Here is a 16,999-nt window from a genome sequence, read left to right as displayed (position 1 = left end):
CCCACAGTTACTAATAACAACAGACATAGCCCCCCTCCACAAAGGTGGCAGTAAAGCAATTGCAAAGAATTACAGACCTATAGCAAGATCGCTACCCACTTAGATATCCATCAGTTACACAACCTAAGGCAACATGGGTTTAGAGCAGGCTGCTCCTACCTGTCCTAACTACTGGACCACTATGACATTGCCTTAGATGCACTGGAGGACAAACAAAATGCAGATATAGTATACACAGACTGTGCGAAAGCCTTCGACAAAATGAATGATAAAGGATTAACAGGAAAATTGGTAGATGGATCTATAACTTCCTAACAAATAGAACACAAAGAGTAATAGTAAACAGAGTAAAGTCTCGGGCAACCACAGTGATAAGCTCTGTTCTACAAGGCACAGTACTCGCCCCCATTCTGTTCCTTATCCTCATATCTGACACAGAGATGTAAGCCACAGTACCACGTCTTCCTTTGCGGATGACACCCGAATTTGCATGAGTATCATCCATTGATGACACAGAAAGACTCCAAGCGGACATTGTGCCATGGAAAAACAATATGAAGTTCAGTGAAGAGAAATTTCAAACTATTCCGATATAGAAAACTCGAGGAAATTAAAAGTGTATCGGAGTATAAAATGAATTCCAATCACACAATGGAACGAAAAATTAATGTGAAAACCTGGGGATGATAATGTCAGAGGATCTTTCTTTCAAAGATCACGATGTATCTACCACAAGTGCTAGGAAAATGATAGGATGGATACTGAGAGCCTTCAAAAGTAGAGATGCCAAACCCATGATGATTCTCTTCAAATTACTTGTTCTGTCTAGGCTGGAATATTGTTGCACACTAACGGCCCTTTTCAAAGCAGGCGAAACTGCAAACCTGGAGAATGTACAGAGAACTTTCACGGCATGTATATGTATGATAAAGCAGCTAAATTACTAGGAATGATTGAAGTCCCTTGATTTGTACACCCTGGAACAGAGGCGAGAAAGATACATGCTGATATACACTTGGAAAATCCTAGAGGGCCTAGTCCCAAATTTGAACAGGAAAATCACTCCCTACGAAAGCATAAGACTGGACAGGAAATGAATCATCTCGCCAATGAAAACCAGGGGCGCCACAAGTATACTAAGAGACAACACAGTAAGTATCAGGGGCCCAAGACTGTTGAACTGCCTCCCAGCATACATAAGGGGGGTTACCAATAGATCCCTGGCTATCTTCAAGAAGGCACTGGACAGGCACCTAAAGTCAGTACCTGACCCGCCGGGATGTGGTTTGTACGTCAGTTTGCGTGTGGCCAGCAGTAACAGTCTGGTTGATCAGGCCCTGATCCACCGCGAGGCCTGATCGCAGACCGGGCCGCGGGGGCGTCGACCCCCGAAACCTTTTCCAGGTATTCAATTATAAGTACAATAAGAAAGGTAGGTAATGACGAATGGTCAGTTACAAAGAATTATATATTATTTCAAACTGATTTAATTTTGTGGGGTGAGTGAGTAGAGACGGAGATACAACAAGTTACTTAATTATAATGTAAAATCAATGGAAGAAGATGTTTGACCAGTTATGTATGGGAGTTGAAGGAAGGTTGGAAGAAGAACAGTGACACAACTGGATAAAAACTGGTTTTGTTTGACACATCAAATTGCTGTTTTAGTCACGTTAAGGAGATGATGAGCTTTTTAATTATAGTTCTGAATCGATTGGCTGATAAGAGACTTTTTGATACTTCAGGCAGGGAGCTTCAGTGCATACTGAGTCTTTTTTCAAAGGCTGAGTTGGACACTGGAGATATCAAAGAGGTTTTTGTGCCTTGTGTTATGCCTGTGTGTTGTGTTGCAGCTGTCAAAGACAAGTTTCAGAGAAGAGTTTATACTGGAATTGATTATTCTATATATAAAGTTGAAGGACAAAAGGAAACCCACATCTCAGGCTGGCAACTTGGTCAAGTTAGTGATTAAGTTGAGAAGGAAAAAAAACAGAAATAGAGTGATAGCAGTAGTTGAAACCTTAAAAACTTGTTTGTGAAATTTAGATACGTACTGAATAATACAGATACTGTTTAAGTTTTATTTCTGCACTGCAACTGGGAGCCCACAGATTTGTTTGGTGTCAGGTTTACAAAATAGTAATACGACAATCAACATTGAAATGACACGTGAGAGTACACTAACATAGCCAGAGTATACTTAGACTCAATGTTACCTGAGTGACAGTAGAGGAGTAAGTCGAGTTGAAGTAACGAGCACGACACGGGACAGTCTTCTTGTGGTCTTCATAGGTGTCCACTTGTAACAGCAGGCGGTCAGGGTCGCGAATGCTTTGCTCATAACCAAGAACTGCCGCGTGGGAGTAGTTATAGTCATACATGTCACAAGACTCATACTGCCCCGTCACATTACTGTCCATAAAGCCAAATGATGATTGAAGAATTAACATGAGAATAAAATAAGATTTCTTTTGAAAATTGTAATCAGCATACTATTGTTTATCACCAGAATATAACATTCACTTTCTCAAACTTTTTTTTAAAGTACTGTACGTACAAATGTTGAAAATACATCAGTTTATGATCATTCATAAGTAACTTTAATAACTTATTGCAGTTTCACGTTTCTTAGTAATAATTTACACTAAACATCCGTATACATCGTTGCTACTGTTGTTCTCAAATATTCATTCAAATTCCAATCGCTTAGTTTTACTGGTTTTTTTTTTCAGGTTCCACCTATTAGATCAGCTCAGTCATAAGTGAAATATTAGGTTACAATTCATCATACAATATATATTAACACAGTTATAACCGTACTTTTCAATGAATACAAAAAAACACTATAAACGTCATTACCTGTAATATCATTATCTTACGATAAACATTTGTTACTCCACTGTATTGTAATAATTAATATTTTATTCTTCCATGTTTTGTAATTTTCAGATTAATCTTGCATGAGGAACTCAATAAATAAAAAATAATTTAAAAGTAAGAAATTAAATATCTCTCTCCATTATTTTCTTGAATAATTTTTGTGACTTTAGTAGTACCGAACAGTACAGTACAGTACTCCAACAGTACTGTACTGTACTCCAACAGTACTGTACTGTACTGCACAGTACTGTAAAAGTACGGTACAATACAGGATAGATGCAGTATAAACAACTTTGTGAAAGCCTTCGACAAATGCGATCATGGTGTAATATCATACAAAATGAGTGATAAAGGAAAAACAGGAAAAGTGGTAGATGGATCTATAATTTCCTAACAGAACATAAAGAGTGACAGAAAACACAGTAAAGTCAGTGGCGGCTACAGTCAAAACCTCTGTTCCGCAAGGTATGTCTGGGATGTGTGGTTGACGGGAGAGGACGTGTGGTTGACGGGAGAGGACGTGTGTGGTTGAGGGGAGAGGACGTGTGTGGTTGACGGGAGAGGACGTGTGTGGTTGAGGGGAGAGGACGTGTGTGGTTGAGGGGAGAGGACGTGTGTGGTTGAGGGGAGAGGACGTGTGTGGTTGACGGGAGAGGACGTGTGTGGTTGAGGGGAGAGGACGTGTGTGGTTGAGGGGAGAGGACGTGTGTGGTTGACGGGAGAGGACGTGTGTGGTTGAGGGGAGAGGACGTGTGTGGTTGAGGGGAGAGGACGTGTGTGGTTGACGGGAGAGGACGTGTGTGGTTGACGGGAGAGGACGTGTGTGGTTGACGGGAGAGGACGTGTGGTTGAGGGGAGAGGACGTGTGTGGTTGAGGGGAGAGGGCGTGTGGTTGACGGGAGAGGACGTGTGTGGTTGACGGGAGAGGACATGTGTCGTTGAGGGGAGAGGACGTGTGGTTGACGGGAGAGGACGTGTGTGGTTGAGGGGAGAGGACGTGTGGTTGAGGGGAGAGGACGTGTGGTTGACGGGAGAGGACGTGTGTGGTTGACGGGAGAGGACGTGTGTGGTTGACGGGAGAGGACGTGTGGTTGAGGGGAGAGGACGTGTGTGGTTGAGGGGAGAGGACGTGTGGTTGACGGGAGAGGACGTGTGTGGTTGAGGGGAGAGGACGTGTGTGGTTGAGGGGAGAGGACGTGTGGTTGACGGGAGAGGACGTGTGTGGTTGAGGGGAGAGGACATGTGTGGTTGAGGGGAGAGGACGTGTGTGGTTGAGGGGAGAGGACGTGTGGTTGACGGGAGAGGACGTGTGTGGTTGAGGGGAGAGGACGTGTGTGGTTGAGGGGAGAGGACGTGTGTGGTTGAGGGGAGAGGACGTGTGTGGTTGAGGGGAGAGGACATGTGTGGTTGAGGGGAGAGGACGTGTGTGGTTGAGGGGAGAGGACGTGTGTGGTTGAGGGGAGAGGACGTGTGTGGTTGAGGGGAGAGGACGTGTGTGGTTGAGGGGAGAGGACGTGTGTGGTTGAGGGGAGAGGACATGTGTGGTTGAGGGGAGAGGACATGTGTGGTTGAGGGGAGAGGACGTGTGTGGTTGAGGGGAGAGGACGTGTGTGGTTGAGGGGAGAGGACGTGTGTGGTTGAGGGGAGAGGACGTGTGTGGTTGAGGGGAGAGGACGTGTGTGGTTGAGGGGAGAGGACGTGTGTGGTTGAGGGGAGAGGACATGTGTGGTTGAGGGGAGAGGACATGTGTGGTTGAGGGGAGAGGACGTGTGTGGTTGAGGGGAGAGGACGTGTGTGGTTGAGGGGAGAGGACGTGTGTGGTTGAGGGGAGAGGACGTGTGTGGTTGAGGGGAGAGGACGTGTGTGGTTGAGGGGAGAGGACGTGTGTGGTTGAGGGGAGAGGACGTGTGTGGTTGAGGGGAGAGGACGTGTGTGGTTGAGGGGAGAGGACGTGTATGGTTGAGGGGAGAGGACGTGTATGGTTGAGGGGAGAGGACGTGTGTGGTTGAGGGGAGAGGACGTGTGTGGTTGAGGGGAGAGGACGTGTATGGTTGAGGGGAGAGGACGTGTATGGTTGAGGGGAGAGGACGTGTGTGGTTGAGGGGAGAGGACGTGTGTGGTTGAGGGGAGAGGACGTGTGTGGTTGAGGGGAGAGGACGTGTGTGGTTGAGGGGAGAGGACGTGTGTGGTTGAGGGGAGAGGACGTGTGTGGTTGAGGGGAGAGGACGTGTGTGGTTGAGGGGAGAGGACGTGTGTGGTTGAGGGGAGAGGACGTGTGTGGTTGAGGGGAGAGGACGTGTGTGGTTGAGGGGAGAGGACGTGTGTGGTTGAGGGGAGAGGACGTGTGTGGTTGAGGGGAGAGGACGTGTGTGGTTGAGGGGAGAGGACGTGTGTGGTTGAGGGGAGAGGACGTGTGTGGTTGAGGGGAGAGGACGTGTGTGGTTGAGGGGAGAGGACGTGTGTGGTTGAGGGGAGAGGACGTGTGTGGTTGAGGGGAGAGGACGTGTGTGGTTGAGGGGAGAGGACGTGTGTGGTTGAGGGGAGAGGACGTGTGTGGTTGAGGGGAGAGGACGTGTGTGGTTGAGGGGAGAGGACGTGTGTGGTTGAGGGGAGAGGACGTGTGTGGTTGACGGGAGAGGACGTGTGTGGTTGAGGGGAGAGGACGTGTGTGGTTGAGGGGAGAGGACGTGTGTGGTTGAGGGGAGAGGACGTGTGTGGTTGAGGGGAGAGGACGTGTGTGGTTGAGGGGAGAGGACATGTGGTTGAGGGGAGAGGACGTGTGTGGTTGAGGGGAGAGGACGTGTGTGGTTGAGGGGAGAGGACGTGTGTGGTTGAGGGGAGAGGACGTGTGTGGTTGAGGGGAGAGGACGTGTGGTTGAGGGGAGAGGACGTGTGTGGTTGACGGGAGAGGACGTGTGTGGTTGAGGGGAGAGGACGTGTGTGGTTGAGGGGAGAGGACGTGTGTGGTTGAGGGGAGAGGACGTGTGTGGTTGAGGGGAGAGGACGTGTGTGGTTGAGGGGAGAGGACGTGTGTGGTTGAGGGGAGAGGACGTGTGTGTGAGGGTTCTGGACCTACTAACTCAGGACTACCTATTTCACCCGACTGATAATTTATCATAAAAAGTCATATCGTTGGATCGCAGCTACAGTGTTGGATCGCAGCTACAGTGTTGGATCGCAGCTACAGTGTTGGATCGCAGCTACAGTGTTGGATCGCAGCTACAGTGTTGGATCGCAGCTACAGTGTTGGATCGCAGCTACAGTGTTGGATCGCAGCTACAGTGTTGGATCGCAGCTACAGTGTTGGATCGCAGCTACAGTGTTGGATCGCAGCTACAGTGTTGGATCGCAGCTACAGTGTTGGATCGCAGCTACAGTGTTGGATCGCAGCTACAGTGTTGGATCGCAGCTACAGTGTTGGAAGAACTCTTATGTGTGAGTTGTGACTGGAGTTACCTAGAGAGGTTTCAGGGGTCAACGCCCCCGCGGCTCGGTCTGAGACCAGGCCTCATGGTGAATCAGGGTCTGATCAACCAGGCTGTTACTGCTGGCCGCACAAGTGATATACCTAGTGAAACACGAAATAATTTCAGTCTGAAGTGGCTTTCGTAGGCCTGCCTCCATTTCCCCTTGTCAGCCCCCTCCCCTCTTCCTTGATTTGGAACTCAGCCATTCGCCTTTATCTACTTATGGTGTAGAGGCGAATTTCACCATTCCACGTAAGTGCTTGAGTGTCTCGGGTCAGTTATGAGGTGCCACAGCTGTTAAATAAACAGTCCTGAAGACACTGTAGGCCTCTATTATTTAGACAACTTACAGAGGTTGCAAATGAGTAAAGCAACCCACAGCTTGTCAGCCATTATGAAAATGAGTGTGGTGATGATGAGCAAACTGATAAGTGCAGTGGTGTTAATAATTACAAAAATGATGAATCTGATAGTGGTGTTTACAATCACAGTGAAGATGATAAGGGCAGTGAAGACCATCATGATAGTCAACCTGATGAGTGTGGAGATGACCCGGTTGTCGATAATGGTGTATGTATCACTGGTGTCCATAATTTTACTCATAATGATGAGGGAAGTGGTACATGTGATGATAGTGATGAGTGTAATAAAAGTGGAGAGGTGAGTGCGAGGGATAGTGTCACCTTCCATACATTCACAGACAAAGAGCGCCGTGCCCTCTGTATACATTATTATTATTATAATCAAAAAGAAGCGCTAAGCCACAAGGGCTATACAGCGCTGCAGGGTAGGGAAGGAAGCAAGGGAATTGGATGGCAGGAGGGAGGGGGGATGATCAGCAGGTTACAGAAAACAGCGGGGCAGGGGATAGTACGGGGGTAGAGGGTAGCAAGAGATACAAGTAGAAAGGGCTGAAAGTATCAGAATTTGTGAAGTAAGTCAGTCGTTGTCAAAAAGTCAATAAGAGAGTCCGGATGAAAGGTGGGTCCATCAGCGAGAAGGGAAGGTAAAGAGAGAGCAGCGGGGCGAAGACGACGACAGAGGTAAATTCTGCGTGCTCGTTGATAAAGTGGGCAGTCCAACAGAATGTGGCTGACTGATAATGGAGCTTGGCAATTCTCACAGAGAGGAGCAAGACGCCTCTCCATGAGATATCCATGAGTAAGACGAGTATGGCCAATGCGAAGACGGGAGAGAGTAGTCTCCCAACCTCGACACTGGTGATAAGAAGACGGCCAGTAACCTATACTCGGTTTAATAGACTGAAGTTTGTTGCCGAGCATAGTAGACCAACGTTGTTGCCAACGGGTGTGAAGGTGGGAAGATATTACAGCAAAATAGTCCGTACATGGAATACCTCTGTAAGAAACTGGTAGGTCATGTACTGCTGACCGCGCAGCAGTGTCTGCCTGTTCATTGCCCTGTACGTCAACATGACCAGGGACCCAACAAAAAAAACAATATCTTTATGCTTAGTAAAGATGCGGCGTAGCCAAAGTTGGATACGGAGGACTAAGGGGTGAGGTGTATCAAATTTTTGTATAGCCTGTAAAGCACTAAGGGAGTCTGAGACAACCACAAATGATGACACAGGCATAGATGCAATACGGATAAGTGCTGTAAGGATGGCATATAATTCAGCAGTAAAAATACTAGCTGAAGATAGTAAATGCCCTTGTACGACGCTGTCCGGAAACACTGCTGCGAATCCTACGCCGTCAGAAGACTTAGAGCCATCTGTGTACACAGCAATGGCATGAGAATGAGAGTGAAAGTGGTCAAGAAAAAGAGAGCGGGAAGCGACCGTAGACAGTTGGGCTTTCGAGCAAGGGAGGGAGAAAGAACAGACTCGAACAGCTGGGACCTCCCAGGGGGGTAGGGAAAAGTGAGATGCTACATGTACATAGAAAGGTGGTAGTTGAAGAGAAGACAAGAGCGAATGAAGGCGAAGAGAGAAGGGACGGAGTAAGCAGGGGCGGCGAACAAATAAAGAATGTCTACTAATATCAGTGACCATTCTATAAATGGAAGGATTGCGGAGATCATGAGAGCGTACATAGTAGCGCAGGCAATGGGCATCACGGCGATCGGATAAGGATGGAACGTTCGCTTCTGCATAGAGGCTTTCGACAGGGGAAGAGCGAAAAGCACCAAGGCATAAACGTAATCCTTGGTGATGAATGGGGTTAAGGCTAGAGAGAGTAGCAGGAGATGCCGCTGAATAGATCTGGTCACCATAATCAAGTTTCGATAAAATAAGGGTGGAATGTAGGTGAAGGAGGGTTCGACGATCAGCTCCCCACGAAAGATGAGCAAGGGTTTTAAGAAGGTTCAGCCGGCTGTGACAAGTTGCCTTCAGAGAGGTAATGTGAGGTTTCCAGGATAACCTACGATCAAAGAGGAGGCCCAGAAACTTGACTGTATCACGTTCAGGGATACGTGAGCCATAGAGGTACAAAGGATGATCAGAGATGACAGAGCGTCTAGTGAAAGTGATTTGGTGGGTTTTAGTGCTGGAAAATTTAAACCCATGTGTGGTGGCCCAATTGGAAACACGGTCGACTGCATGCTGGAGAGAAACTGTAAGGAGGTGACAGTCAGCGCCTGCACAGGCAATAGCAAAGTCATCAACATAGAGTGATGACCAAATATTTGATGGAAGACTAGAGGCCAAATCATTAATAGCAAGGAGAAAAAGTGTTGTGCTCAGAACACATCCCTGGGGGACACCTTCAGCTTGGACAAAGTCCGGGGAGAGCACATTATTAACCCGAACACGGAAATGCCTGTCAGTTAAAAAGTTCTTAAGGAAGGATGGTAGATTGCCTCGAAGGCCTAAGGAGTGGGCTTGGGCTAAAATATTATACCTCCAAGTTGTGTCATATGCCTTCTCAAGGTCAAAAAATATGGCAATAACTGAGTGGTTATTCGCAAAGGCATTACGAACATACGTATCCAAGCGCAGTAAGGGGTCTATGGTAGAACGTCCCTTACGAAAGCCATATTGACGAGTGGAGAGACTGTTGTGTGTCTCTAAATACCACACTAAACGTCTATTTACTAGACGTTCCATTACTTTGCAAACTGCACTGGTAAGAGCAATGGGACGATAGTGGGAGGTTTCATGTCCCGTAGTGCCTGGTTTGCGGAAAGGGAGAACAATGGCGGATTTCCACAGCTGTGGAAGAACTCCTTGTGACCAAATAAGATTGTAAAGGTGTAATAGGACTGCAAGGGCTGACTGATGTAAATGTTGTAGCATACGAATATGAATGTCGTCGGGCCCAGCTGCCGATGATCGACAAGCTGAGAGTGTTGCCTCCAGTTCTTGAAGTGTAAAAGGCACATTATACTGTTCTTCTCTGAGAGAAGAAAAGTCCAAGGGTGCTAACTCTCTGGCAGACTTTGAGGAAAGAAATGAGGGGCATAGATGGAGTCCCTGAGAAATACGGACCAGATGATTGCCAATTTCATTGGCAACATCTAGTGGGTTTGCTATATCAACACCGGCAACCCGCAGAACAGGAGCCGGGTCAGGAGAATATTTACCACTCAGTTTTCGTACTTTTTTCCAGACTGCACTCATAGAGGAAGCAGAGGTGATGGTGGAGACATAATCTCGCCAGCAAGTGCGTTTAGCGTCACGGATGACACGGCGAGCGATCGCACGCTTCTGTTTAAAATCAAGGAGTCGCTCTGTGGTTCTATTGTACCGGTACCTGCCCCATGCAGCGCGTTTCAAACGTACTGCACGAGCACAAGCAGGAGACCACCAAGGCACGCATTTCTGAGAATGCCTGCCCGAAGTTTGGGGTATAGAATGAGAAGCTGCGGTGAAAACGGAGGACGAGAAGAGGTGTAAAAGCTCATCGATGGAGGACGAAGAAGGAACCTCTTTAAAAACAGTCAGGTGTGAGTAAAGGTTCCAATTTGCCCGATTAAATTGCCAGCGTGGGGTGCGAAGAGGTGGCGAATATGAAGGGGAAGTAAGAATGATTGGGAAATGATCACTGTCATGTAAGTCCGGGAGAACAGACCAAGTAAAGTCTAATGCGGCGGAGGAAGAGCAAACTGAGAGATCGATGCAAGAGAGAGTATGAGTCCGAGGATCAAAATGGGTGTGAGTACCTGTATTTAAAACATGGAGGGGGTGGGTGGCAAGAAAAGCCTCTAACTGAATTCCACGGGAATCACAGTGAGACCCTCCCCAGAGGAAATGGTGGGCATTAAAATCACCAAGTAACAGAATCGGTGGCGGTAATGACGAAACAAGGAAGGCAAAATCCGGAATAGATAATGCCCGAGAAGGAGAGAGATATAAAGAACAGAGCGTATACCACCTATGTAAGTGGATACGGGCTGCTGTGTAATGCAGCGAAGTATGAACAAATAGCTGATGGTACGGAATATCAGTGCGGAGAAGAAGGGCACTTTCATTAAAGGTCCCATCAGGAAAAGGATCTGAAGAATACAATAAATTATAGCCTGAGATGTGAGAAATAACAGCAGAGTGTAATTTTGGTTCCTGTAAGCAAACACCAACAGGGGCAAACTGGGAGAGTAACATCTGAAGCTCACCCCGATTACCCCTGAGGCCGCGTATATTCCACTGTAAAAAGGCCATGATTGGCAATGATAAAGATACTTGAAATCCGCAGGTAAGGGTTCCTACGGACTAGAAGGGTTAGAAAAGTCCACATGCGGAGGCAGTGGAAAATGTTCAAGCAGCGAAGGAACGGTGCGCTGTGAAGAAAGGAGTTGCGCAGATGGAGCAGAGGAGAGAGGAAGAGCGGAAGGTGGATCAGTGTCCATTGATGGTTTGGTCTCTGCAATATATTCAGAGATTGCTTCAAGTGTTTCGGAATTCAGAGATGTCGTATGGGAGACAATATTGGGAATGGTAGGGGGAGGATGAGTAAAGATTGGAACTGTATTGGACTGTACCAAGGTAGGGGGGGGCGAAAGGGTGGAGGGAACTGGAGAAGCGTGGCAGGGGACAGAAGAGACAGGAACCTGGGAGGTGGCAGAAGAGGAAGAAACTTGGGAGGGAACAGGGGAGGAAGGTACATTACGAGGAGGAGGGTGAACCTCTGCACTTGTAACTGAGCCAGTGAGAGGGGAAGAACTAGGGACAGAGACAGGGAGGGTAAAATGAGGAGGTGGAAGATGGGTAGGAGGTGTTACCGGACCTTTTTTTGACTTTTGAGAAGTAGAGGGACGATTGGGAAGAGGTGTCGTACGAGGTCTCGTCGATACTGAGGCTTGTAAGAGAGAACTCGAAGAAGCGAGATTAGACTGAGGCGTTGAAGTAGGGACGTCTGAGCCGAGGACAGCAAAAGGATTAGATACAGGAGTGATTATGGGAGAGGTAACCACAGAGGTGGGTGTAGAAGATGGGATACCAGAAGTGGGGGGACGTTTTGAAACACGGGAATAAGAAACACGTGGGAGTCTCCCTTGGAGGCGGAGATGAGAAACTGCCATGGCATAAGGGAGACCTTCTGTCTCTTTGAGGTAACGGATTTCCCGCTCGTTTAAATAGACCTGACAACGGCGAGAGTACGAAGGGTGAGCCTCATGACAGTTAAGGCAAGAGGGAGATCGATTGCAAGACGTATTAGAATGGTCATCGGCACCACAGACTGGGCATTCGGCGATAGATCTGCAATATTTCGCTGGATGGCCAAATCGCCAGCAATTTCTACACTGTTGTGGTGTAGGGATCACCTTTCGAACTTGTAACCGATGTCCTGCTATATAAACGGAGGATGGGAGTTCTCGGCTGTCAAAAGTTAAACGAGCCACATTGCTAGGGTATCGTCTCCGCCCACGGGCAGGAAGAACGTAAGTGTCTACCTTGAGGATTGGGAGATCTTGGAGTTCCAGCTGTTCTAGAATGTCGGTGCCACATGTCTGGAAATTTTGTTGAACTATGGTATGGGGCAGAATAACGGTACCACTACAAGAATTGAGGGAATGATGTTTTTCAAGGGTGACAGGAACAGTATCTATATGGGTAAGACGAGAGAGCTCACGAGCCTGGGTAGCATTCTGTACGGTAATGATGCGCGTACCGCTCTTAAGAGCATGAAAAGAAATATCTTTACCAACATGGCGTAGGAGTGCCTTGCCAATACTATGGTCAGAAAGATAGGCAGTAGAGGAAGTTGGTCGTAAAGTGAAGAATTTAGTCCACTGTTCAGTCTGAAACTGAGCGTGGAAAGGTAGTGAAGGACGTGTCGATCGTTTCTGAGAAGAACGAGAAGGTGAAGGTGGAGAAGTATCATCAGCAGGTAATTGTCGTTGACGTTTAGGCGTGGGACCAGAGTTGGTCCGACGTGGAACGGGTCGGCGATTTGAAAATTGCCGCACCGTAGAGGGAGAGGCCGGAAGCATAGTCAGAGGAGAGCGAAGGTCTGATAAATCGAAGGAGTCAGTCGAGGCCTCAGTACCTGAAGCGGGTGAGGAAACAGCACCGGCAATAGGTACAGAGGCATGAGGAATGTCTGAAGAGTGGTCCAAAGACGAGGCGGGGTCAGAACGGGGTGCGGTATCAAGAAGGGGCCCGGGGGTACCAGGTTCATGGACTAGGGCTGCCATGGTTAGGTTACTTCTTTCTTTTTGTTTTTAAGAAAAAAAAAGAAAGAAGAAAAGAAAATAAAAATAAAAAAAAGAAAAAAAAAGGGGGGACCGGGGAGGGATAGTTCCTAGGAGGGATGAAAGGGCCAGAAATCTCCCTCCGCGCCCAAGAGGACTCGACACCGCTAGTAGCGCAGATGCAGCATGGAACCCGTGCCATACCCTACCCTTCATGCCAGTAAACCAGCAATCTGGGATAGCAACCTCACATCTGCCGAGCTACCTCGGTGGACAAAAGAGAGGGCGGCCGGATATCCGCCACAAAGCATACCTCCTTCAGCCACCACCCCCGGAATCCGAAAGGTGGCTTCCAGAGCTACACCCGTCGCCCAAAAGACACCCAAAGCTACTCCGGGATACCGGAGAGGGATCGGGACATCCCTAGGCAATCCAGATTCCACGGCAAACTACGCCACCGCCAAGAAACCTCAACGGAATGGGATGGACCCCGGTGTCCTTTCTCCTACCTAGGAACTAGCGCGCCTGTGGGAGAAATCCCAAAGGACAAAAAGAGGAAGGGCAAAAGGGAGGAGTGGGGAGGAGGAGGAGGAAAGGAAAAAGGGGAGGATGGGGAGGATGGGATAGGGGAGGGGAGATTGGGGGGTAATTAGGTTCGGTCTGAGGAAGAAGACCGATAGGTCTAATTCCTCAGACCAAGAGCCTCTTCACCACGCCAAGGAGCCCCCCTTGAAGAGGCCCTCTGTATACAAAGACTCCCAAGAGGTCTCACTAATGGAAGTGCACTTAGGAGACTCATGGATAAGGATAATACTGATGATATTGATATTGATTATGTATGTTTGTTATTTAGTAAGTTTTTTCATTTTGCTGAGAAATTGAATTCTATCCCTGGACTTTTATAATGGAACCAAACTCGTATAAACTATCCATTTTAAGTTGGAATATTGCGTCACTTAGAAAAAGATTTTCTGACCTTCACCATAAAGTAACTAATGAACCATTTGATATTGTGTGTCTACAAGAGTACAAAGACCCTGAAAACTCCCAGCCCCCTAAATTGCCATCATTTGTTGCAAATAACCTCAAATCTACTAATTCTTGTCTTCTATATATTAAAAAAAATCACTTCCCCATCAACTTCTTGCACATAAGAAAACAGAGGGACTACAGTATCACGGTGTTAGGATTTATATTGTGAACTCTGCTCTCAACATATTTAACTTGTATGTTCCTGCTGATAAGTTTAATTACTTGGAGCTCCCAACTTGTGCTCAGTCTGAACCTACTCTCATTATTGGCGATTATAATGCAAGACACAAAAGAATTGGAAACTCTCAGTTTGGTAATCGTAATGGTAACCAACTGTTGTCACTCTTAAACAGTCATGATAATGTGCAAATTGTAGGTGATCTTGAACCCACACATGTCTATGGAGGCGTCCTTGATCTGTGTCTTGGCTTCAACATTACTTTTGCCAGCTGTGAGTCTTCCATTGTAACAGATATATCATCAGATCATTTCTCAAGGCTAACCTCTCTAGATATTGGTAATACTATCCTCCCTGGTGAGATATTCAAACGGAAACGTCTTAATGTTTCCCCTGATCAACATGATGACTTTGTTGCACATGTGACTGACTTCTATAATTCTTATGTGTGTACTTCTGTCGAAACTTTTAACAATGACCTTGTGAGCAGTATTCAGAACTACTTAGAGCCGCCTCTGAAACCTCCTACTACTCTAAATCCAACTGACTTCCATAATAATCATAAGTCTTATAAAAACCATACCTATTACAATGTTCCTAAACTTCGACCATTGAAACGTACAGTTCGCAGACTAGGCCTAGCCTATAGAAACCATCGTACCCTTGAAATGCTGAGCCTCTTCCAAACTGCCCTTGCTGCTGCCAGAGAGCGTATGACAGAGCTGCGGCAGACTGGGAACAATTTGTCAATGGTGTCCTGCTCACACCCCACTTAGCCGGGCATGGAGGGACATAAATAGAATTAAGGGTAACAGAACTGAGCAGATCGTGCACCCTCATCCCAGTACCACACAGGCGAAATTAATGAACAAATATGATGCAAGGGAGAGACTGATTTGTTTTATGCTCAGCAAGGAAGATGACTGTTACATTCCTTTCACTAACTTTGAACTTGATGCAGCACTAACAAACGGCAGCTCCACGTCGTCTGGGGAGGATGGTATTACTTACTTGAATTATATAACATGAGGTATGTCACTGGGGAGCCCCCTAAATCATGGACCAACAGCCTCATTATTCCCATTCCAAAGCCTAATCAACAAAACTCATTTTGCCCAATATGCCTTACTAGCTGCTTGTGTAAAACATTCGAAAGGATGATTCTTAATCGTCTTATGCACAGAATTAAGCAATTTTTGTCTCCCTGGTTGCATGGCTTCATGCATGGAAGGAGTGTGCATCATTGCATAGCCACCTTTCTCACTCTGCACACTGACAGCTCATACACTACCTTCCTTGACCTTATATCCGCTTTCGATGTAGCCAACCGATATGTAATCATTAGTGAACTTGCCAGAATGAATGTTGGAGGATGGCTTCTGCCCTTGATTAAAGGCTACCTGTCCAACAGAAAGTCGTCTGTATTGTTCCAGGGACATAGAAGTGTAACTAAAGACTTTGAATTAGAAACCCCACAGGGAGGTGTGCTCAGCCCCACCCTGTTCAATAATCTAATTAATTCCTTACTTAATGCTATGCCTAGTCAGCCCCATAATTATATTATTAGTTTTGCTGATGATATATATAATGATTCACACCGCCGAATTCTCCAACACCCTAAACATTCTTAATCATGTACTAGCCTCGTGTCAGGACCTGGGTTTGATAATCTCTACTGATAAAACAAAGATACTCAACAGGCTTCCTCCTCGACAGAGAGGCACAGTTCGTCAGATCCAGTTGCATGATGGGTCTCTTCTAGAATATGTAACCAGATACAGGTATCTAGGCTTTGAGGTTCCACTACTTGAACCTGTTGTAACGAGACTTTGTCGCCAATACAAAGAAAGGCTGAGAGCACTTAGAGTTGTGGCAGGTTTTCATCCCAGGTATGGAGCTAATGTTAAAATTGTGAATATTATGTATCTTGCTTATATTAGATCATTGGTTGATTATGCTGCGCCACTACTTGCTCTTGTGTCTGACTGGAAGCTTGGAGGGCTGAAAAAACTGCAAAACGAAGCAATGAGGATCATCCTAGGATGCCCTCGTACTGCCAAAATTTTAAATATGCGGAAAGAACTTAATATTCCAAGCATTAGAGATCGTATTACTGAAAGAAATATCCTTATTGGGGTTAATATGCTTAGATTAGCCCATTCAAACCCCTGCACAGAAGCCCTCCAAACTTTCCTCAGCACTGGTGAACATCCTTCCAAATGGATAAAAAAAAACTGGTACCGACCTCCGCATGAACCAGCTACATGATCTATGTCAAGTTAGGCAACAGAGGAATTTCCCTGCTCCATAGGATATTACCCTATTCCAAACTACCATTCCTTCAATTTCCCCCAAAACTCTTCTTAAATTACAACCAAAGCTTCGTCTTGGAGCCAAATAGGATGCCATAAGCTGTATTGATAACTTAGTCACACAGAACACTACTTCACAAATTATTTATGTTGATGGTTCGGTTCACCAATCCACTGGTGCAGCTGGTAGTGCTGCTGTTGTTGATCATGCTGCGCCACTACTTGCTCTTGTGTCTGACTGCCAAAATTTTAAATATGAGGAAAGAACTTGATATTCCAAGCATCAGAGATCGTGTTACTGAAAGAAATATCCTCGTTGGGGTCAATATGCTTAGTTTAGCCCATTCAAACCCCTGCACAGAAGCCCTCCAAACTTTCCTCAGCACTGGTGAACACCCTTCCAGATGAATCGAAAATACTGGAGCCGATCTTCGCATGAACCAGCTTCATGATATATGTCAAGTAAGACAACAGCGGCACTTCCCTGCTCCATGAGATATTACCCCATTCCAAAGTACCATTCCTCCATTTCT

General features: G+C 46.6%; 1 protein-coding gene across 1 annotated transcript in view; it reads right to left on the bottom strand.

The window, feature by feature from the left end:
• The window catches only part of LOC128688152 (organic cation transporter protein), a 655,980-nt gene that overhangs the window by 322,496 nt on the left and 316,485 nt on the right, over positions 1 to 16,999 (bottom strand). The window contains exon 5 of the mRNA XM_070087495.1: positions 2,217 to 2,412. Within this exon, the coding sequence (XP_069943596.1) occupies positions 2,217 to 2,412 (196 nt within the window). The remainder of the gene's footprint in view (positions 1 to 2,216; positions 2,413 to 16,999) is intronic.

The sequence above is a fragment of the Cherax quadricarinatus genome, chromosome 2 (assembly GCF_038502225.1).
Source record: "Cherax quadricarinatus isolate ZL_2023a chromosome 2, ASM3850222v1, whole genome shotgun sequence".
In the NCBI taxonomy this organism is placed as follows: Eukaryota; Metazoa; Arthropoda; class Malacostraca; order Decapoda; family Parastacidae; genus Cherax; species Cherax quadricarinatus.
This window is presented reverse-complemented; position numbering and strand designations above follow the sequence as displayed.